Genomic DNA, 21,748 nt, shown 5'->3' on the forward strand with positions numbered 1-21,748 from the left:
GTATTAAAGCCGTGAGCGTGGAGGTCACCTGGGCCCCAGGCACTAAGGAAAGGCCCTCCCCGTGGCTCCTCTGCTCTCAGCATCTCACTTCTGACACCTCTGTGAACAGCTGTGGGGGGCCCACACCAGGTGATTCTGCACCCCCTGCTGTGTGTCCTGCAGTTTAACTCAGTTCTGACACTGTCCACTTGCAGACGGTGTCAGGTCCCACAGGTTAAGGGCTCAGTCCTCCACAACTGCCCACCCCCTTCAGACACCTGTCACAAGTCCAGGTTGTCACCTGTGTTTCCAGCCGACCGGCTGTAGATCAGAGGTTCCCAGGACCCCCTCCTCGGGTTCAGTTAATTTGCTAGAGCAGCTCAGAGAACTCAGGAAAGCAGCTGACTTAAACGAGGTTACTGGTTTGTTACAAAGGATATTAAAGGGTACGGATGAGCAGCCAGATGAGGAGGTGCGTAGAGCGAGGTCCGGGAGGGTCCCGAGCACAGGAGCCTCTGTGCCCTGGGGTTTGGGGCGTGCCACCCTCCCACACATCGATGCGTTCACCCGCCCAGAAGCTTTCTGAACCCCGTCCTTCGGGTTTTTGCGGTGGCTTCATTATTAGAGGCATGATTGATTAAATCATTGTCCTTTGGTGATTGATTCAACCTCCAGCCCCTCTCCCACCCCTGCAGGTCAGGGCGTGGGACAGAAGGTTCCAACCCTCTAATCCCGTGGTTGGTTCCCCTGGCAGCCAGCCCCATCCTTCAGTCATCCAGGGGTTTAAAAAAAATTGCCTCGTTAACATAAACGCTGGTGTTGTTGGAAGGGGTTTGTTATGAGTAACAAAAGACACCTGTTTCGGGCTTCCCTCATGGCACAGTGGTTAAGAATCCGCCTGCCAGTGCAGGGGACACGGGTTTGAGCCCTGGTCCGGGAAGATCCCACCTGCCACAGAGCAACTAAGCCCGTGCTCCACAACTACTGAGCCTGTGCTCTAGAGCCCACGAGCCACAAATGCTGAGCCCGCGAGCCACAGCTACTGAAGCCCGCGCGCCTAGAGCCCGTGCTCCGCAACAAGAGAAGCCACCGCAATGAGAAGCCCGCGCACCACAACGAAGAGTAGCCCCCGCGCACCGCTACTAGAGAAAGGCCGCATGCAGCAACGAAGACCCAATGCAGCCAAAAAACAAAAGACACCTGTTTCACCTTTATTGCTCTGAAGCTGTTTCTGGAACCGAGGACAGAAACCACATATTGTAACAAAAGATGCCCCCGTGGCTCCTACGTAGAAAATGACAAAGGTTTTAGGAGCTCTGTGCCAGGAACCAGGACGGAGCCAAGGTGCACTTCTTATTATAAATCACAGTTTCACAGAGGCACAGGGAGAAGACCAAGGAACAAGCTTTGAGGACTCCACACCTGTCAGGACAGAGGAGGGTGTCGCCACGGAAGGACCAGAAGGTACCGCCACGGAGGAGACCAGCGGGGGCACGTGGAGTGCCGGGGTCCACGCAGCCCGGGCACTGCTGACAAAAAAAGTAATCAGCTGATCTAACGAAGAGATAGAAAATTTTCTTGGAGCCAAGTTGAGGATTATAACCCGGGAACAGCTTCTGAGAAAGTTCCAAGAACTGTTCCACCCTTTAGAGGTCAAAGCACAGTTACATAGGATTTTGAGACAGAGGGCTGTGCATTAAATGGTTAACATGATCCAGGTCTGCTGCGGGTCATGGGTCATGATGGCCCCTGGCAAGACTAAGAAGGAAGGTTGTCTTCTAGGGAGTGTCTCACTGGTGCTAGGAGAATGGTGCTCCTTGCGGTTGAGCAGGCATTCCTGCCAATGGGGAGGTCTGTTCTCAGAAACAGTGTGTCAACACAGGCAGATCAAATCATTACCGTTTAAAACTGAGCATGTGTGTGAGACTCAGCCTGGGAGTATCTTGCTGGTGGAGAGAGAGGGATTCAGGCAGGGAAGCCTTCCTAGAAGGGGCCTGTTCGAAGTTGGGCTTCAAAGGGGACGAGCTAATTTGAACGAAAAGTATGCTTTGACGTCATCAGGACGCGTGGAGTCCAGCCCTCACCCGGAGCCTGAATCTGGGGAGCTCTCAGTACTGGGTGCTTCTCGGGTTTTTTGCTGAGCAACATACACCCAAAAGGGCACCAAGAGAGGCTGGTAATGTTTGTAAAAACCCATTAAAATCAGAATTTAAAAACTGTATGATCTAGCTCTCGACAGCCCAGAACGTTCACAAGTCATGAGCTGTTCCTCCTTCCTCAGTGGAAGTGTGACATCGGCACTAGGTAGGGAATTTCTGATAACATTAACAAGGATGTCTCCTGAGACGGTAAAGAGATTCACAAACACGGATGTGAGTTACAGTCAGTGGAAGGTTTGGTGTTTTTTCAGTAATAAGCCTATTCCTCTGTCCTCCTGTGAAACTCCCGCTGAGGTCCTTAGATTCAGGTGATAGGATGGACCGTCTTTATGTTGGTGTCTGAAACGAAGTACTGATGTGAGGGGGAAATTCTGGGCTGGGGCTCCTCAGTCCCGTCAGTTTCAGGCGAGATCCCCACTGCAGGGCCAGCTGGCAGCAGAGTCCCCATGGCTGGGGGCTTCCACTGTCCAGGGGCTGGAAGGTCCTGGCCGGGCACACTCTGCATCTGTCTCCCCTCTGGCCTCCCCACAGTGGCCGTGACGGTGTTCTAATGAGAGAGTTAGGATCGAGATGCTTCATCACTAATGTCCTGCTGCCACCAAAACCAATAAAAGTCATTTTCATGCACCGGAAACCACCTCTCCCTGTAATGGTCCATGTCATACCATATGCAACTTCAGAGTGTTTTCCGACAAGTTTTCGACTATTTCTTCTTTGTTCAATTTCTGCTTAGAAAACACTAGCAGCTTCATTAGAATCAGGATAAAGGGTCTTGGGGGCGGGGGGGGGGGAATTCTGTATAAAACCTGAGGTTTAGAAATGCCTTTTCCTTAGACCTTACTGGTAATCAAAGAATACAAATTAAAACAAAGTATTATTCTTAGCCTGTCACATTTGGCAGAGACTTTTGAAAATCGTAACATTCTGTGCAAGTAAAGGTGGGAGAAAAGGGGCCCTTACACGCTGTTGCTGGAACTGAAAACTGTGTTAACATTTACAAAGCTGTTGGGCACTGCATACCAAACACCGTAAAAGAATGTTTGTCTCTTAACGTCTGGAGTAATGGGAGCCTAAAAACCATTGGCTTACAGACCCCTAAAGTTTCCGCTCAGTCCATCCCCATTAATTACCTTTAATATGGAGGAAGGGGGCCGGCGGCTTGGGCAAGACGACCACAGGTCAACGGCTTTCCAAGGCCCCGACCACAGACCAGAAGAAAAGTGTTTTGCCGTGTTCTAGTGTTTCCCGTGACCTGGTACCTAGTACAGAGAGTTTGCCTCAGTATCCAGCGGACCCCTTAATCTTCAGGCACCAGATGTGCCGGAAAGGACGGAAAGGGGAAGTGGGGAGATGTATAAAATTCTGTAGAAAATCTCAATGCATAAAATTACAAAATTCTGCTGAGCAACAGAAAACGTGAATACATAGGGAAACATTCGTCTCTCAATTAGACTTACTTTACCAATTTAATTAAAGTTTCATATAATCTGAATGACTTCAGATGAATTACGGGAGGAGGTGTGACCAAATGATTCTTAAGTTCATCCAGGTGAAGAAGCATCAGAGAACAGCCAGAAAGGGTCTCAAAACAGGAACAACAAACGAGGGCTAAGTGACGTGGAGCCTCTAAAGTTCTAGGGGAAATTATTTTCAACCTCGAGTTCTGTATCCAGCCAGATTATTAACCAAGTGAGATGGCAGAAAAGAGAACATTTCGTATATGAATGCATCCAGAAAATGTATCTCTCCCACAGCCTTTCTTTAAGAGGGAAACTAAGAATGTGCTCTAGTAGAATGTGGTTCTCAGGGGAATTCCCTAGCGGTCCAGTGGTTAGGACTCTGAGCTTTCACTGCGGAGGGTGTGGGTTCAATCCCTGCTCGGAGAACTAATATCCCGCAAGCTGCAGGGCGCAGCCATAGATAGATAGATAGATAAAAAAATTTTTTAAAAAGAACAGGGGTTTTATCCAAAAACTGACATGAGGTTTGTGGACAAAAAGTGTCACCTGCCATATCAGTAAACAAAGGACGTTGAGGCCATCAAGCCCTCAGCCACTGCCCCCGCCCCGACCATGTAACCTGCGAGGATCCAGGATGGAGGAAAAAAGCAGGGTACGGGCCCTAGATAGTTAAGGTGCATTTCAGAGAAACGATTTCAGTGAGCCCAGACTCTTGCATCTTCCCATGCATAGAAAAGTGCTAAACTCACTAGCTTGAGAAGTTTGTTTTGTTCTTTAATTAGCAGAAATCTTTTGATATTCAACTACCTGGTTTGTTTTTGCAAAATTCCTATGTATTCTGGCTTCTCCCTGACCTATTCGGAACAATGCCTTCAGAGCTATCTGAGAGCCTGTCTCCCAGGCTTAAGTCCTCAGTACGTCCACCAAATAAAACATAATTCTCCACTTTTAGTTTGTGCTTTTTTTTTTTTTTTTTTTTGGTCAGTCGACAGGTTCTGGAGGACTCCAGGGCTGAAGGGTTTCATAGGATAATGATACGATTAAGAGCTTGGGGGTCTAATAAAGGGGGGCAATGAGAGAACAGAACATATTAGAACAGAAAGTCAGTTTGGTACAAAGAGAATATCATGGATTGGAAGCCATAGTCAGAAAGATAAGAAACCAGAAGATGAGAGGAGGCACCGTTCTTCTCCCAGCAAGAAAAATCCCAACAAGCAGAACTGAAAACAAACGGACTTGAGGACAGTCAAGGTCCAGGTCTGCAGCACACTGAAACGTGGTGTGGATTTGAGCCATTGGTCGAGTTACAAAGAAAAAAATCATTTGGAAGAAATGTTTTGAGGGGCACAGCATCACGACTGTGGAACTGGGGAGAGGAATCTGATCGCAGCTGCTGTGTAAACACCGCTTACTGTGTTCAGCCTTCAGAGTCGTTCTGTTAAGAGGGTGTTGAACACTTAAGTGTGGTTGAAGAAAAGGAGGCAAATTCTATCAGGTTTTAACAGTTTAAAACTTGACAAGGTGGATGAAAGGCAAGGGGACGTCTTCCTTGTCATCCAAAGTGGAGTTGGGAACTGCTGTCTGCAATTGATGGGACGAGAAATGGAGGTTTCAGGAAAATGGTCCAAGTCACAGACATAACTAACACAGGCACAAACGTGAGCTATGTGAGTATAATGCAGGGAGGAGAGAGGCACTTAAGTCCTCATTTATCTTGGGAAGAAGTTAGAAGGCAATGCCTCTGTTTCGGAAGTCAAGCAATGGTGGTGTGAGCAGTTACAGAGATATGGAGGAGATCACCAGAATTAAAGAGAGAAACAAAAAGGTCTTCTCCCGAGGACCAGGATTGAGGGAAGCAACAGTTTTTCATATGACTGAGTTTAACGATGTGCACATATTCCTTTGATAATTTTTTTGGTATAACACCATGATTAAACAACTTGATACCCCACGTAACGTGTATGTCATAAATCTTGACAAAGCAAAAAAATACATAAATAACCGAATTAACAAAAATGTATCTTTGATGGTCAGGAATCAATCAATAATGTCATTTTTAGTGACAACGGTAACCTGTTAATCTTTTTTTCCCCGTAAACTAAGATCATCGGTTGCATACTTGACTTCAAAACTTAAGTGTTTTATAAACAGTAGGTAATCTTTATAGGAATGTCAGTTGGTGTTTTTTCCTAGCAAAAACTATATATTTTTAGTTGATAATTTCATTGTCTTTGTCTTTTTAACCTAGAAAAGAAATCTCTTGTTGGCATTTGAAGCAGCTGAAAGTGTAGGCATCAAACCCAGCCTGGTAAGTATCCTCCTTCGTGTCCTTGTGATACTTTGTTCTAATCATATGAGGAAGAACTTTATACCATCTACTAAATAATTTTTACACAACAGTGAAATCCATCTGCTGAAGATATGTTACTCATGATTCCTAATGAAAATTATCCAGTTGGTCTGACCACATGTGATTTAGAGTGTTTTCAGTGAAGATTTCACTGTGGATAAATTTCAGTTCTAGACTGAATTATCATTAAAACCCTCTTGTTCAAGGCACCTAGAAATCTGAATAAAATGTAATTTTAAAAATATTAGGGCTTCCCTGGTGGCGCAGTGGTTGAGAGTCCACCTGCCGATGCAGGGGACACAGGTTCGTGCCCCGGTCCAGGAAGATCCCACATGCTGCGAAGCGGCTGGGCCCGTGTGCCATGGCCACTGAGCCTGCACGTCCGGAGCCTGTGCTCTGCAACGGGAGAGGCCACAACAGTGAGAGGCCCGGGTACCGCAAAAAAAAAAAAAAAAAAAAAAAAAAATCAATACATAGCTGATCTCTGAAGAAAGACGGGGAAATAACCAGATGCTGGAAATTAAAAGAGGTGTGAAGACCAGAGCCCTGAGGCATGTGCTGGGACTCTGGCCACCCCCAGGGTTGGGGCTGGGGTGGTGGAGGGAGCTCGTAATGAGCGGGCATCTGATGGGTATAGGCTGTGGTTCTTGCCCATGCAGGGGCAAGAGACAAGGCCCTGAGCTCCTGTAAACAGTGCATTAGTCCTGAGACCCCTGCACAAAACCAAGGCTCACAAATGCTACTCTTACTGACGGGGAAATAAAAATCTCCACCTTCCAGTCCAGGGAGGTGATAAGGAAGCTTGGTCTCCTCCTGGGATTTTTTGGTGGCCAGAAAAGGAAAATCTCCTGTAAGGAAAGAAAACTGGGCCAGATGAGGTTTGGAGTCCAAATTTATAATATCTACTGCAAGCATTCCCCAGTTTATACTGTCTCTGCTGTAGGAGGCTCCTGGGCCCGTAGCACAGAGGCTGCTGAAAATACACTCACAATCCAGAATTACAAAGCGCTCAAGAAAATGATCTACTTGACAACAAGGACCTACTGTATAGCACAGGGAACTCTACTCAAGATTCTGTGATAACCCATGTGAGAAAAGAATCTGAAAAATAATATATGTATATGTGTAACTGAATCACTTCGCTGTACACCTGAAAGTAACACAACACTGTAAATCAGCTGTGCTCCAATAAAATTTTAAAAAAGAAATCGATCTACTTGAGCTAGTCAGCAGGCACCACCACCAAGAGGATCATCTACCAGAACTTGAGATAATAAAACAGGAAGAGAGAGACCTCAAAAGACTGTGTTTAAACATATTAAAATCATAAGGGAAGAACACAGTACTATAAAAAAAAAAGACTTGGAGAAGAATCAAGTAAAACTTGTAGAAATTAAAATTTGGAATTAAAAATACCAGTTACCAGTTGGGCTGAAAACTGATTGGATACAGCAGAAGAGAGAACTACTGAACTGGAAACTAGATCTAAGGAAATTACCCAGAACATAAAACAGGGACATTTAAAAATGGAAAATGTAGTAGAGGGGTTTTATTAGTTAATAGGTTTTTCAACTTCAAGAAATGGAAAACCCAACTAACAGTTGCTTCAACCATAAAGATATATATATGTGTGTGTGTATATATATGTGTATGTGTGTGTATATATATATATATATATATATATATATATATTTTTTTTTTTTTTAGTTTCAGGAATGGTTCACTGCTCAATGTTATAATCAAGGACCCCAGAGTGTCTCTTCTCTTCACTCCACCATCTTTAATCTGTTGGTTCTTTGCCCTCATACTTGTTTCTCTGTGGTTGAACATGACTACCAAGCTCCAGACATCACTCCTGTCTGCAGGGCAGGAAGGAGGGAGAAGGGAGAGGAGCAAGTGCCTAACATCTTCCCCCTTTGATAAGGAAACCAAAAGCCTTCCCAGTGTCCCTCCAGCTCATTGGTAGTACTCTGTTATGTGGCCACACCAGCTGCAAGGGAGTTTGAGAAAGTAAGCATATAACATTTCTCATTCTCTAAATTTAGCGGGAAGCCTTTCAAGGGAGAGAGAGGTTGGGAACATCTGATAGTGTCTGTCACAGAGCTTAAGAGGCATGGAAGATAAAGTCAGACCGTGTCTAAGTCCCATGTCCAGTGGGAATTCCAGAAGAAGAGGAAAGAAAAAGTGAAGAGAGATAATATTTGAAGCAGTGGTGCCTGAAATTTTTCCAGAATGATGAAAGACCACAGATTCTTAATGAATCTCAAACAGGATGAATAATACAAAATAACCATCCAGACACATCATAACATAACTGCAAAAAAAGCAAAGACGTATAATCTACAAATTATTTCTACGAACCAATAATAATAATTTAAAAAAACCTAGTAGAAAATTATCAAAGTCTGGAACAGACAACTCACAAATGGCCAGTAAACATTTAAAAAGATGTTCAATCTTACTAGCGATTAGGAAAATCTCAGTTGAAGTAACAGTGAGACATACTTGTGTAACCTCAGAGGATGAAATGACAAAGGGAAAGGACAGCTATCAGGAATTTTAGTACTGTGACAGTGTACGCCAAAGTGTTTGAAACAGAACGGGCAGTTTTCTAAAAAAAATATGTAAATACGTTCCTTCAAATAGCAAATGTAGGGCTTCCCTGGTGGCGCAGTGGTTGAGAGTCTGCTTGCCGATGCAGGGGACGTGGGTTCGTGCCCTGGTCCGGGAAGATCCCATATGCCGCAGAGTGGCTGGGCCCGTGAGCCATGGCCGCTGAGCCTGCGCGTCCGGAGCCTGTGCTCCGCAACGGGAGAGGCCACAACAGTGAGAGGCCCGCGTACTGCAAAAAAAAAAAAGTAAATGTAAATATTTCTCCAAAACTTAGAAAGAAGTAGAACTTTAACCAAGTGAAATTCATTGTTTTAAATATAGTCACACACACACGAACAAAAAATTCCCAGTAAGCCCAAATTCCACTGAACCTTTAAGAAACAGGTGTCCCTATTGTGTAAATACACGTCTAGAGAATCTAAAAAGGAGTGAGGGGACTTAATGTCTGGCCAAGACGGCGTAGCAGAAACCTGATTTATCTTCTGAAACACTAAACAGCTAACAAGTGACCACAGATAATTTACATAAGGAATCAAAGGCACCATGAGAACTTGTTAGAAGATGATATTATACACAGAATACGGTTTTCTTTGTGGTGTTACAGTTAATATTTGCTTTTTAAATTTAACATTTTTTCCTCTTTTTCATCTCACGTACTACTGTAGTGAAAGCTGGGGAGCAAATGAGATCATCTTGTTGAACTAACAGTCAGAGGCAGCAGTTTCATTTGTAGAGATGTCTCTGAGGAGCTACTGACAAACATCATGATGAATCTCAAAACCATTTAGGAATGTTTGTGAGCAATTTAACCCGTTTATGCCATCAAAAAAATAGAAGCTTCCTACATTATTAAATTTGCTTTACAGTATCGTGAGATGGATTGAAAAATAACATATTTAATTACACATGACATTTTAAAAATACACCCAATCAGAACTGACAGCAGTAATAATCCCAAGTCCTTGGTCAAGTTCTGTTATTAGATTAGTCAGGAAAAAAATTCCCTTATATGTGTATATTCTAGCAAATATAGGTTTCTGGGTTTACCATTGTTAGCAAGGATGAGATTTTTTACAAGTGAAAACCCTACAGTGTTCCCCAAATTTTAGAATGCATTCCTTCCCAGCCACGGTGTAATATAGAAGTTTAACATGCCACATCACAGGTGGAACAACTCCTCACAGGAAGAATAGGAGAGAGAATATGTGTGCTACTGTTGCCACTGCCGTAAAAGCAGCCAGCATGTGTGCCCTCCAAGGGTTGATGTGTTCGTACCTGCTGAGGTGGGCACGCCTGCACTAGGTCATACGGTCTGTGAGGGTGCTGCTTGCTGGGTGAGCCGGTGTGTCCACCAGAACGGTCACTCCTCACACAGCCGAAGGTCCTCAGGTCCCCTGGGAAGGGAGGTCATTACAACTCAGGATTTTACGGGGATATCAGAATGATTCCTTAGGCATAACTGGGCCTGATCTGTAGCATAAACTTTATAGAGGCTACTTAGACAATTAATTCACTTACTGTGTGCATGTTTACTCTCTGCCGGGCATTGTCCATGTGTTGACTCATTGGCCCTCTCAAAAGTCCTGCGACGTAGATGCTCCTTGTGGGTGGGACACTGAGACAGTGCGGTTCCATGAAAGGGCACATGGCCAGTGAGTAGCAAAGACAAGGGTCAAGGAGCCCAGCTGTCTCCAGAGCCCACATCTCACCCCTCCGTGACCCTGCCTCTGGGCAGCCCTGCCCACCTGGGCTCTGAAAGCACAATTTATTCATAGTCTGTGGAGCACGTGTGTGTGATATTGTAATTTCTCTGATTATAGAGCTTATCTCCATCCCCACCAAGACCCCTGAGGACAAGAAGCCCTATCGTTTTTCTTTTTATCAATTATTCTTATTGTGGTAGAATACGCATAACATGCCCCCAGTGTCTGCCCCTTGACCAGCACCACTCTGCCTTGATCAGTAGAGCTTTAGAAATTGTGACATCAAGTCTCCCAGCTTTATTCTTCTCTTCAGAATTGTTTTGGCTATTCCGGTACCTTTGCCTTTGTAAATTTTAGAATCAGTTTGTCACTATCTACCCCCAAAAACAGCTTGCTGGGATTTTGATTGGGGTTGCATTGTATCTGTAGATCAGATGGGAGGAATTGCCATTTTAACAATACTCCGTCTCCAAGCTATGAACCTAGAACATCTCTCCATTTATTTAGAGCTTCTTGATTTCTTTCATCAGTATGTTGTAATTTTCTGCATGTGGTGTTTTATAGTTTTCTGCATGTAGATGTTTTTGGGTGCCATTTTAAATGGTTGGGTTTTTTTTTTTTTCTTTTTTTTTCATATGCCGTTGTTCATTGCTGGCATGTAGGAAAGTTGTTGATTTTGTGTCCTGAGACTTGGCTAAACTTGCATATTAGTTCCAAGAGGTTTTTCTGGTAGACTCTTTGGAGTTTTCTGCATAGACAGTCATGTCATCTGCAAATAAAGACAGTTCAGTTCTTTCTAATCTGTATGCCTTTTGTTTCTCTTTCTTGCCTTATGCACTGGCTAGAACTTCCAGTATAGTGCTGACTAGGAGAGGTGAGAGAAGGCATCCTCACCTTGTTCTTTTTTGCTGATCTTAGCGGGGAAGTGCTCAGTTTCTCACTATTAAGTATGCTGTCAGCCCTTGGGTTTTGTATATGTTCTTTATTAGGTAAAAGAAATACCCTTCTATTTCTGGTATTTTGAGAACCTTTATTATGAATAGTTATTGAATTTTGTATAATGCTTTTTCTGCATCTATTGATATGACCATATGGTTTTTCTTATTAGTCTGTTAGTATAAATAACATTGATTGATTTATGGATGTTGAAGCAGCCTTGCTTTCCGGAGATGAACCCCACTTGATCATGATTCAATTGATAATATTTATTAAGGATTATTGTGTCTATGTTCAAGTGAGAACCTGGTAGTTGTTTTTTGTAATGTCTTTGTCTGGTTTTGGTATTAGTATTGGCGCTGGTTTCACAGAATGAGTGAGGAGGTGTTCCCTCCTCTTCTGTTTCCTGGAAGAGATTGTGTAGAATTGGTATTATTTCTTCCTGAACTGTTTGGAAGAATTAACCGGTGAAGCCATCTGGGCCTGGTGTTTTCTTTTTGGGGAAGGTTTTAAGTTACTAAATCAAACAGGTGTCATGCACTAGCAGATTTTTATTGATGCGGCATACCCTCTCTTCTCCTGAAGAGTGCTAAATGATTTCTTCAAACACGTTCAGATGTCACGTTAACCATGTACCAAAATACTTTAAAATTTAATTATTGTTAGGTTCAGGCCTATCGGATACTCTGAGTAAAACAGTGAATATTGATCAGACTTCCGAATCCTCTCTAAGCAGGAAGACGCGTCCTTGCCCCCCTTGGAGGGAGGTTTGCCGTCCCTCCAGCATCTCTGGAAAACCCTTGGTTTTCCTTTTCAAATTGTTCTAGGTACATCTGTGCGGAATGTTCCACACATTTCTTTTCCACCCTTTCCCGTGACCAATGCTGTGCTGATTTCTTCGCACGACCAGGGAGCAAAGTCAGTAAAATATATTCAGACGTTGAAACAGAAGCTAAATGGCTGGTCCCAGGCCTCAGCCCGTTCTGACCCCGCCCAGGAGCACATGTGCTAAGGGCAGCCTGCTTTTCCACTGCGTCTCTGCTTCTGGCTTTACGCCGGGACCTTCCCTCGTGTGCTCCTGTGACCACAGAAGAATCCAGGTTCAGCCCCACAGTGAAGGATTAAATACGTTCAGCACCATGGATTTCAGGAAGGCCTGGCCACGCAGTAGACGGAGTGCCGTCCTGCCTGCCGCCACGCCCGGCCTCTGCCTCTGCCTGCTTGTTGCCAACGAAATGAGGGGGAAACAACAATGAAACATGGAATGGTGACCCTTCATTCTGGTAAAACAGCTTTCAATCAGTTCAGGACTTTTGTGGCACAAATCCGACAGAAGGAAGCAGCACCGCACAGAGGAGATGCTCGCTGCGAAGTCTGTGGTGAAGGAGGGACCACGGTCACAGGCCGTGCACCGAGAGGACAGTGCACATCCGCTAAAACGACACAGCACAGTTGTGCGGGAAATTGTGTATGAAAAGTGTCAAAGCACGGGGCACACAGTGACGGAGCGTGTGGGACACAGGTGTGCGTTCAGAGGTAGCTTGGAGAGGTGGGAATCCTTTTACAATAATGGAATCGCGGTGACTCTTTTCAAAACTTTTGTTTTATTGAAGTCTAGTTGATTTACAATGTGTGAATTTCTGCTGTACAACAAAGTGATTCCGTTATATACATATGTACATCTTTTTCATATTCTTTTCCATGATGGTTTATCACAGGATATTGAGTATGGTTCCGTGTGCTCTACAGTAGGACCTTATATCCATTCTATATATAATAGTTTGCATCTGCTAATCCCAACCCCCTCCTCCTTGGCAACCACAAGTCTGTTCTCTGTCTGTGAGTCCGTTTCTATTTTCTATATAGATTCATTTGTGTCATATTTTAGATGTTGGGGGTAGGAGTTTATTAATTAATTTATTTATTTTTGCTGTGTTGGTTCTTCGTTTCTGTGCGAGGGCTTTCTCTAGTTGTGGCAAACAGGGGCCACTCTTCACCGCAGTGCGCGGGCCTCTCACTGTTGTGGCCTCTCCCGTTGCGGAGCACAGGCTCCGGACGCGCAGGCTCAGCGCCCATGGCTCACGGGCCCAGCCGCTCCGCGGCATGTGGGATCCTCCCAGACCAGGGCTCGAACCCGTGTCCCCTGCATTAGCAGGCAGATTCTCAACCACTGCACCACCAGGGAAGCCCTGTGTCATATTTTAGGTTCCACGTGTAAGTGATATCATACGGTATTTGTCTTTCTCTGTCTGACTCACTTCACGTAGTATGGTAATCTCTGGCTGCATCCATGTTGCTGCCAGTGGCGTTATTTCATTCTTTTTTATGGCCGAGTAGTCTTCCATCATATATATGTACCGCATCTTCTTTGTCCGTTCCTCTGTTGATGAACATTTAGGTTGTGTCCATGTCTTGGCTGTTGTGAACAGTGCTGCAGTGAACATTGGGGTGCATGGGTCTTTCCGAATTATGGTTTTGTCCAGACATATGCCCAGGAGTGGGATTGCTGGATCATAGGGCAATTCTTATTTTTAGTTCAAAACTTCTGTTAATGTTCACTGTCATGTTGTTAAAAGATGGGAGAGGCGGGAGGTCAAGTCTAATGTTTCCTAAAAGGGACAGCATCTCTTGAACAAACGGGAAGGAAAAGCTTTTCTTTTCACTAAGCACCTTTAGCACCGGCTGGGTGTTGCCTGTACCTGCCGGCTGCATGGGAAGGCTTTGTGGCCCCCTGTGACCTCTGCCCTCTCCCGCAGGAGCTCAGTGAGATGCTGCACACAGACCGGCCCGACTGGCAGAGCGTGATGCAGTACGTGGCCCAGATCTACAAGTACTTCGAGACGTAAGTCTGGAGGCAGCGCTTGCTGCTCGTCCGTGCTCCGTCCACCGCCCAGCTTGCCCAGGACCAGCACACACACAAGAAACAGCCAGGTCCACCACGCCCACCTTGAACGCCGACGCACGTGGCCCGGGAGTGGGGGGGGCCACGCTCTCTTGGGCCCCCCTTCTCCGCGGGAGCCCAGCGGTGTGTTCACTGGAGCTGCCCTGAATCTCACGACAAACAGCACTTCCAAACCCCACCGTCTCTACTACAGATGCTGGCTTCTGCCTCTATAAAAACTCTCCACTTGACACCTCCCAGACCCCTCCAAAAGAAAAATGCCCAACAAAACACAAAAAGAGGAAGTTTACTCTCAAGCAACCCTGAAACACGTGAGCGCCCTGCGTCCTGGGGAAAAGACTTGCGTCCTCAGTAAGGACTTCACCACCTTTAGGTCTCCTGTCCCTTATTTGATTCTTTGGGTGGAAGATTAAACTTGAGATGTAAAGGAGCCCCTGGGTAGTTTGCTAGGTGTCCCTGGGAGGACAGGAGGATGTGTGTCTGGGACGCAGTCACACCAGGACACCGTGCTCAGCGGCGGCGGACGGGAAGCCTCCGTGACTGTCACCTGCTCCAAGTGTCCTGCACGTATTCACGCCCCATCCACACCCACACGTTTGCCCCGCACGGAACCTGACAAAGTCGCTCAGACAGAAGGCACTGGCCTGTGCCGGCCGGGGTCCTCGTGCTTTTGCACAAACAGTTGGAGGACGTGTATTTCTTGGGATGCTGGGCAGACGGCGATGTACAGTATTCCAACTCTGGCTGTGGTTTTAGCCCTTCCCCAGGCCGCCTACATTTGCACGGCAAAGGAGGCCCTGGGGGCAGGCAGAGCCGGCTGGGGTACAACTGAAGGAGGCAACTCAGTTTCCCTAGAGCCTGCAGTCACCCTAAGCGGCAGCAGAGCCCTCTCCAGAGCCGCCCTCCGCCTGGGAGGTGCAGGTGCAGGTAATCACCTGGGCAAATAAATGTACCTTACGTAGCAAATGAGGTTCACCCCGGCCCGGGGGATCCCACAGCTGCTTACATCAGCGCCCGTCGACCAGGGTCCTTCCCACGGCCCCAGAGCCCAGGGCAGCTGGCGCAGTACTCCCTGCAGGCTGGTAGGAGCCCTTGTTCGTAGCCGGGGCCCCATCGGTCCCTGTCCTGGGGGCGGCTGAGCTCGACCCTCCCTCCCGGCCGCCTTGGAAGAGGCATCCGGGTCCCACACGGCGCCCGTGCCTCCACCTCAAGCTGCCGAGGCCGCTGGCTGGGGTCCTTCTGCAGGGGGCTCGTTGATAACACTCCTCACTGCCCCAGCGTGGAGTCAGAGTACTGGGAAGGGGACCAGGGTTGCGTTCTGTATATTTTCAAAGTCCCCGAGAAGCGCTGAAAGGAGAGAGTCTGGTGACGGTGGCCGTGACGATTTGTCTTCACGTGGAAGCTGGAGGTACCACCCGGACAGGTGTAGCTCTCACCTTCCTGAGGGGCGGCCCGCTGAAAGATACTCCCGGTGTCTCCTCGTCCCCCGACCCTGCCTTGCTTGCTTCCCCAGGAGTGCGGTTGGGACGTTGCTGGTTGTGTGCAGCCTGGGGTCACCGTGAGGCTCCGTGTGGGAGGGGCCGCTGATGCCTCAGCGCGCCTGGAGGGGCCTGGGCGCTGCGGTGTCCTGTCTTCAGTGATCACTGAGAGGGATTCGGAATCAGCACGGAGCCTCTGCGGTGGAGGTGTTGCTGTTTCCCCTCCCCCCATGCTGGAGCTGCTGCTGCCTTTAGGCTAAAAAGAGGAGAGGAGGCCACGTGCAATTTGTTTTTATAACGGAAAGAGGTTGCCTGACTGCTTTGCAGCAAGAGCACCCTTAGGGCACAGGGCACCTGTGTCCTGCCCGCAGGGACAAGGGTGGCGTTGGGGCAGGTCTGGCTCTGCGGGGCCCCGGGGGTGCCGGCTCAGGCCTGTCAGCACTGCAGGGTCGGGGCGGGGGGCAGGGGGCCGCCGGGTAGGTCAGGTTTTAACTGGGGAGCTCGGAGCACAAGGTGAGTGTGGAAAACTTGAGAACACACGGTGGTTACTGTCAGCAAACCGCATCGTCCCCAGTTTTCTGTCCTGAGGTTTTCAGAGGTCACAGTACCCGTGTTACTTCCCGTCTTCCTTCAGCCAGTACTTCGTCACTTAAAATTATTTGGTGGTTCTGCAGATCCTTTTTCCAAAAAATGTATTATTTTTATACACAAGATAGATGCAGAATGCAAGACCCCCCCAAGAGTGGAGGAGTTTTGTTGTGTTTTGTATTTTTAAAGACATGAAGAGAAGCCCATGGTTCTTTGCGTTGAGTTGTTTCACAGCTGATGGTGGCACGGGCCCTGCCCACCGGGCGCGGTGTCTGGGCAACCAGGCAAATTCACCCACCTCCCATTCTGTCCCTCCTCACTTCAGAAACAAGACGGCCTTTGGTTTCCCTTCTTCACCCAGCTGTTGTTTTATAGCTTTTGTTGATTCCACCCAGAGGATCCTGAGCGGCTCACACCTGGCGTTACGGTCCCCAGACCCACGGGCTGCTTTCCCAGTCGCCCCCCATGTCCCCGCTGAGGGGACAGGCACCGCGCTGCCTGGGGACAGAGGTCTCGGTCGTCAGATACAAGCCCCTTTGCCAAATCCAGCCCTAGTTCTTCCCAGCCCAGAGCTCGAGGGCCGTTTGAGAGGAGCTGACAAGTGACATGTGGCAAAGGACAGGACCCAGCAACCTTTTTATAAAGGATTTTTAATATCGCATGTGCCTGGCATCACTGCAGGTTTCACTTCTCCGACCCAGGTTAGAGTTGGGCTAAACCTGTGCTGTCCTGAGTAGCTCAGTAACTTCGACTGCATGAGTGGAATGCAGCAGTGCGTTTGTGGCCTCATTTCTGCCAAGAGCACAGACCGTGCCCAGCGCTGTCAGGACGCAACAGAGGCGTGTGTAACTGTGAACGTGGACGCGTGCGATGTATGGCTCTGTAATATTTCTAATAAATATAGTTTGTTTCTGTCTGACTATGAATTTGTCCCAGTGACATTTATTGTTACTATTTTCTCAAAATGCCAGGCTTCCATTCAGTCTGTTTCCAAACTGGCATCTTCGCGTCCCTGTTCCTCACTGGGCCGTGGTCCCCACTGCAACTGCCGGGGGTCACCAGAAAGGACTGGGTCCTGATGCCCCTTGGCCCCCTCCCCTGCACGGCCCCTTGCTGTGACTGCGGTTCCCCGGGGGCCCCGCCCTCCAGGGCCGCGCGGGGTGCTGCAGAGCTGCTTGGATGTGCCCACTGAGGGTGGGGGGCAGGAGAGGTTATACCGAGATCACGGAGGCAGAGTGAACACGAACTTTAACGGACCGGGGATGCTGGTGTGTGCTGACACCAGGACGCTGAGCGAGCGATTCGTCAGGTGACGTGTGGCCTTAGGGCACCACTCGGAGGCCATCCTTCATGGTGCCTTTGGGGACCAGCCCTGCCCACAGGAGAGGACAGAGGAGAAGCCTCTCCACCTCCCCCTCCTCCCACGGAGGCCCCACGCGCTGGCCTTTCCCTCCTAGGGGACTTGGTCTTCCCAGGACAGCACAGCCTGGGATGAGGGTGTGACAGGCCCGGGGCCAGGACGGTGGCCGCCAGCCACTTCCTCTGGGCTGTCAGTTGCCGCGTGATGCTGCACCCAGAAGATACCAGGCTCCCCATGTGATGACCCAAAGCCGTGTCAGCGGCTCAGCCCGCATATGTGCATGCGCGCCCACACACACGGACGCGTGGACGTTTGGTGGATGGCCAGTGCGTCAGCCATTGCCAGTCATCCCTCCGTGGCTTGGGGTCCAGCGGGGAGGTTCCTGGTCTGTGGGCCTGGGCCCCTCTCTGGACGAAGCACAGCCCGCGTGTGCTGAGTCTGCTCCCGGTGGGGCTGACCCGCAGCCCGTGCTCCTGGTGGTGTCTCGTGACTCAGCCCGAGTGGCTCTGAGCTGCCCGAGGGGTCTGTGGCCGTGGGGTCTTGGCCAGCGGCCAAGCACCACCACCTTCCTGCCGCAGGGCACTCAGCTCCCCAGGGCAGAGCCGCGTCTTCATTTGTTCAGATGACGAGATCGGATGTATGACAGGGCCAGGGATATTTTCAACCAGTCTGAGCTTGCAGTCCTGTAAGCCAGGGTGTTAGACCTTATCTCCTAGACCAGCTCATGCCCCTCAGGGTCTCAAGACAAGTGTGAAGCTGTGCACTATGACTTTTTTAGGGATCTTTTATTTTGAGGGCCTCAATTTTTTAGTTGAAGTCTTAAAAATGTTGAGAATTCTACATTCCCTTCACAGCATATCAGTGAGTTTCATATAAAGATGGTGACTTTTCCCCTAAGAAAATCTTTGAGTAACATCAGCATGCCGGCAAGGTTCATCACCTCATCCTAAAGCCATGTCCCGTGGTGTCGAGAGCCCACAGGCCTGCCTGCGAGTCCGGGGAGTGAGTCCAACTTCGGGGCGGCGCGAGTCCAGCTGGAGAAGCACAAAACTGGCCATAAAGGTGAGTCACAAATTGTGTAACCGCAGGCATCTGGGAATAGAAAACCAGGGAGCATGGTGGTCACCAGCCTCCTTGGAGCCCCTTTCTACACGTTTCTGGAAAGGTTCTCCTCTGGAGCTGTTTGCACATGGCAGTGTGAGGAACCAGGCTGGATTCCAAGAACATTTGCTGGCCTTCCCATCCTCCAGGTTGAGTCAGCTTGGAACCCACCTGCGTTTCATTGTCTGTGTCCCCAGCCCATGGAGGATTCCTCCCCTACTTCAGACAATGGAAAACTGTCTCCCAGCAGAGAGCAGACTCGTGGAGCCTGGGGATTTGGCAAATCTGGATCGGACCTGGACCCAGCCATCTTCTCCCACCTGTTCACAGTCTAAAGCAGCAGGCGCTCTTCCTTAACTTGCGGCTCCAAGCTTGCTGCACAAGAGCAGAGATGTGGTGAGGTCTCTGCTGCTGTGAGTGGCTGTGGGAGATGGTACCCTCAGCAGCGGCAGCATTGCCGCCTTTGAAAGTGAAAGTCTCTGACGATGAAACCAGAAGCCGGAAGATGCGTTTCCTGCAGTAGTGTAAATGTTGTTTTAAAGTCACAGTTGTTACTAAAATACATGTTCAGTACAGAAAATACCAAAAAGTACAAAGACAATACAAAGGGCTCTGGGCATCACATCAAAAAATGCATTACCAGAATTAACCTCCTTTTGGTATTTTATTGGTACACTTATGGATCATTTAGGATTGGGTTAACCTGTAAGGGATAGAGAGACCTGAGCAATACTATCTTAGGTAAGAAACTACTTACTTCTCACCAAAAAGAGAAAGAAGTCCAGAGGTGGAAAGTCCAAGGCTGGTATGCTAGAGTCATCAAATCCTCAGGGACCCAGACCCCTCTCCACTCTGACATCCCCAAGGAAGTGGCATTTGTCCTCATGAGCTAAGATGGCTGCCAGAGTTCCAGTCATCACAACTGTATTCCAGGTGGCAGGATAGAGGAAGAGTGCCCTGTCCCTTTTAAGTCTTCCTAGAAGACCCATTTAACACTTTCACTTATATTTCATTGGGCAGAATTGAGTCTCGTGGCCACACCTAGCTTCACAGGAGGCCAGGAAAAGTAGTCTTTTAGGTGAATAGCAGTGAAGCTGGCTAAAAGTTAGGGAGGGGAAGAATCAACATTGTGTAGGCACCTAGAAGCTTCTGTGACAATGTATACACTTTTTCATCTTAAAGTTTAATTCTTTGAATAGGTTCAAAAACTTATTTTTACTTGGCTCAAAAATGTAAAAATTATGAAAAGATATACAGTGAAAAGTTCCTTGTCTGCTCAGTCATCCCTCCCCTCCCCTCCCCTCCCCTCCCCTCCCTTCCTCTCCCCTACTCTCCCCTCCCCTCCCTTCCTCTCCCCATACACAATCTCACTGGTAACCGTGTTATCAGTTACTTTGTGTATCCTTCCTGAGTGTGTTATACAAGCAGGTGTGAATATCATATGCTCTCCATCTTTTTAACCTGAAAGGTGTCAGGCTAGGCACATCTTCTGCATTTTGCTTTTTGTTTTGTTTTCCCCGATGATGTATCATGGAGACATTTTCCCGTCAATACAAAGAGAGCATTCTCACTTTTTGTTTCTGCTGTCTGGTGTTCCACTGCGTGAGGGTAGCATAAATTATGTATCTGCTCCCCTGGGGAGGGGTGGGGTGGCTGGATGATGTGTCGTACAAACCAGGACCCTTCCAAGAGTGCACGTGGGGGTGTCTGTTACTAATTACACTGGAGCAGAGGTGTAAACTGTCCCAGGCAAACTGGGGCACAAAGTCACCCCACAAGGATGAACATGGGGGTGTCAGTCGCAGTGCTTTGCAGTTACAACAATGGTGTACATTTTAATGTGCACGTGCATAGATGGCTTCATCTGAGTAAGTCTCACATATGATCACTGGGTCAGAGGGTGCCTGCCTGCATTTGGGCTTTGGGTGGAAACTGCCACTCTGCCTCCTTGGGAGCTGGACTGGCTTCTCTCATCATTACAGCTTGGCCCACAGAGCATGCTGTCAGACCGTTGGATTTTTGCCCATCCTAATAGGTGAAAAGCGGCGTCCACATTTAGTTGTTTTTTAAAATTGTTTTGGCCGTGCTGCGCGGCACGGGGGATCTTAGTTCCCCCACCAGGGATGGAACCCGCACCCCCTGCATTGGAAGCGTGGCGTCTTAACCCGTGGACCACCAGGTAAGTCCCTGAATTTAGTTTCAAGGTGCATTTTGCTGTGAATGAGGCTGAGTATGCTTTAAAATCCTGTTTGTGTTCCTTTCCGTGTGACGTGCCTTCTCGACTCCTTTGCCCATTTCTTTCTTACTGAGTGTTTAGGAATCTCATCTTGGAGCTTTTGGTGCGTGAGAGAGATGATGCTGGTGATTGAGATGCAGATAGTCTTCCCGGCTGGTTGGTTGTCTTTGCTTACGACGGTGTGTTGGTTTTTGCCACGTAGGAGTTTTTTATTTTTATCTTTTCTTTGATGCCTTTGGATTATAAGTCAAAGCCCTTCCCTGTTCCAAGGTTATAAAAGGAGCCCTGTTATGAAGGAGTGCTTCAAAGTTTTCTTCCAGAACTTTCTTCTATTTTAAATCCTTGGTTCATTTGGGATTTATTGGGGTGTTCATGTGGGGTATGGCTGCATATGCTTTTGAAAAGTATATTTACTATTTTTCATAGTGATACAAGCTCACGGTTTAGTTACCTCCATATTTATAAATAGTAACTTACACTGCCCTGTATTCACTTCATCGATTTTGAATGTGTTTTTATGTCACATGAGAATTTTAAGTCCTGCACCTTCACCCCCACATCCTTTGTACACAAATGCCCATCAAATCTGTCCACTGGGTAGCAGGTACTGGGTACTGGGATTTGACCATGTTCTGTTTCTCTCCTTGTAAAAATGAATTAACTTTTCCTTTCTCAGTAAGTGACCTGATTTAGTCACTGTGACCCCTTTTCAAAAGTACAAAAACCAGAGCTTCCTTGGTGGCGCAGTGGTTGAGAGTCCGCCTGCCGATGCAGGGGACACGGGTTCGTGCCCCGGTCCGGGAAGATCCCACGTGCCGCGGAGCGGCTGGGCCCGTGAGCCATGGCCGCTGAGCCTGCGCGTCCGGAGCCTGCGCTCCGCAGC

The 21,748-nt window shown here is 47.9% G+C and overlaps 1 protein-coding gene and 1 long non-coding RNA gene across 5 annotated transcripts in view; one reads left to right on the top strand and one right to left on the bottom strand.

The window, feature by feature from the left end:
• Positions 1-6,260, bottom strand: part of LOC137212254 (uncharacterized) — a 317,962-nt gene extending 311,702 nt beyond the window's left edge. Inside the window, exon 1 of the long non-coding RNA XR_010937413.1 lies at positions 6,231-6,260. This is a non-coding gene — a long non-coding RNA (uncharacterized lncRNA). The remainder of the gene's footprint in view (positions 1-6,230) is intronic.
• The window catches only part of SPECC1 (sperm antigen with calponin homology and coiled-coil domains 1), a 246,070-nt gene extending 228,980 nt beyond the window's left edge, over positions 1-17,090 (top strand). For all 4 annotated transcript variants that reach the window (XM_067715414.1, XM_067715412.1, XM_067715415.1 and 1 more), the window contains 2 exons: positions 5,847-5,906; positions 13,957-17,090. In XM_067715414.1, the coding sequence (XP_067571515.1) occupies positions 5,847-5,906; positions 13,957-14,046 (150 nt within the window). In that variant the 3' untranslated portion in view covers positions 14,047-17,090. The remainder of the gene's footprint in view (positions 1-5,846; positions 5,907-13,956) is intronic.
• Positions 17,091-21,748: the final 4,658 nt, after the last annotated feature.

The sequence above is a fragment of the Pseudorca crassidens genome, chromosome 19 (genome assembly GCF_039906515.1).
Source record: "Pseudorca crassidens isolate mPseCra1 chromosome 19, mPseCra1.hap1, whole genome shotgun sequence".
NCBI classification, from domain to species: Eukaryota; Metazoa; Chordata; class Mammalia; order Artiodactyla; family Delphinidae; genus Pseudorca; species Pseudorca crassidens.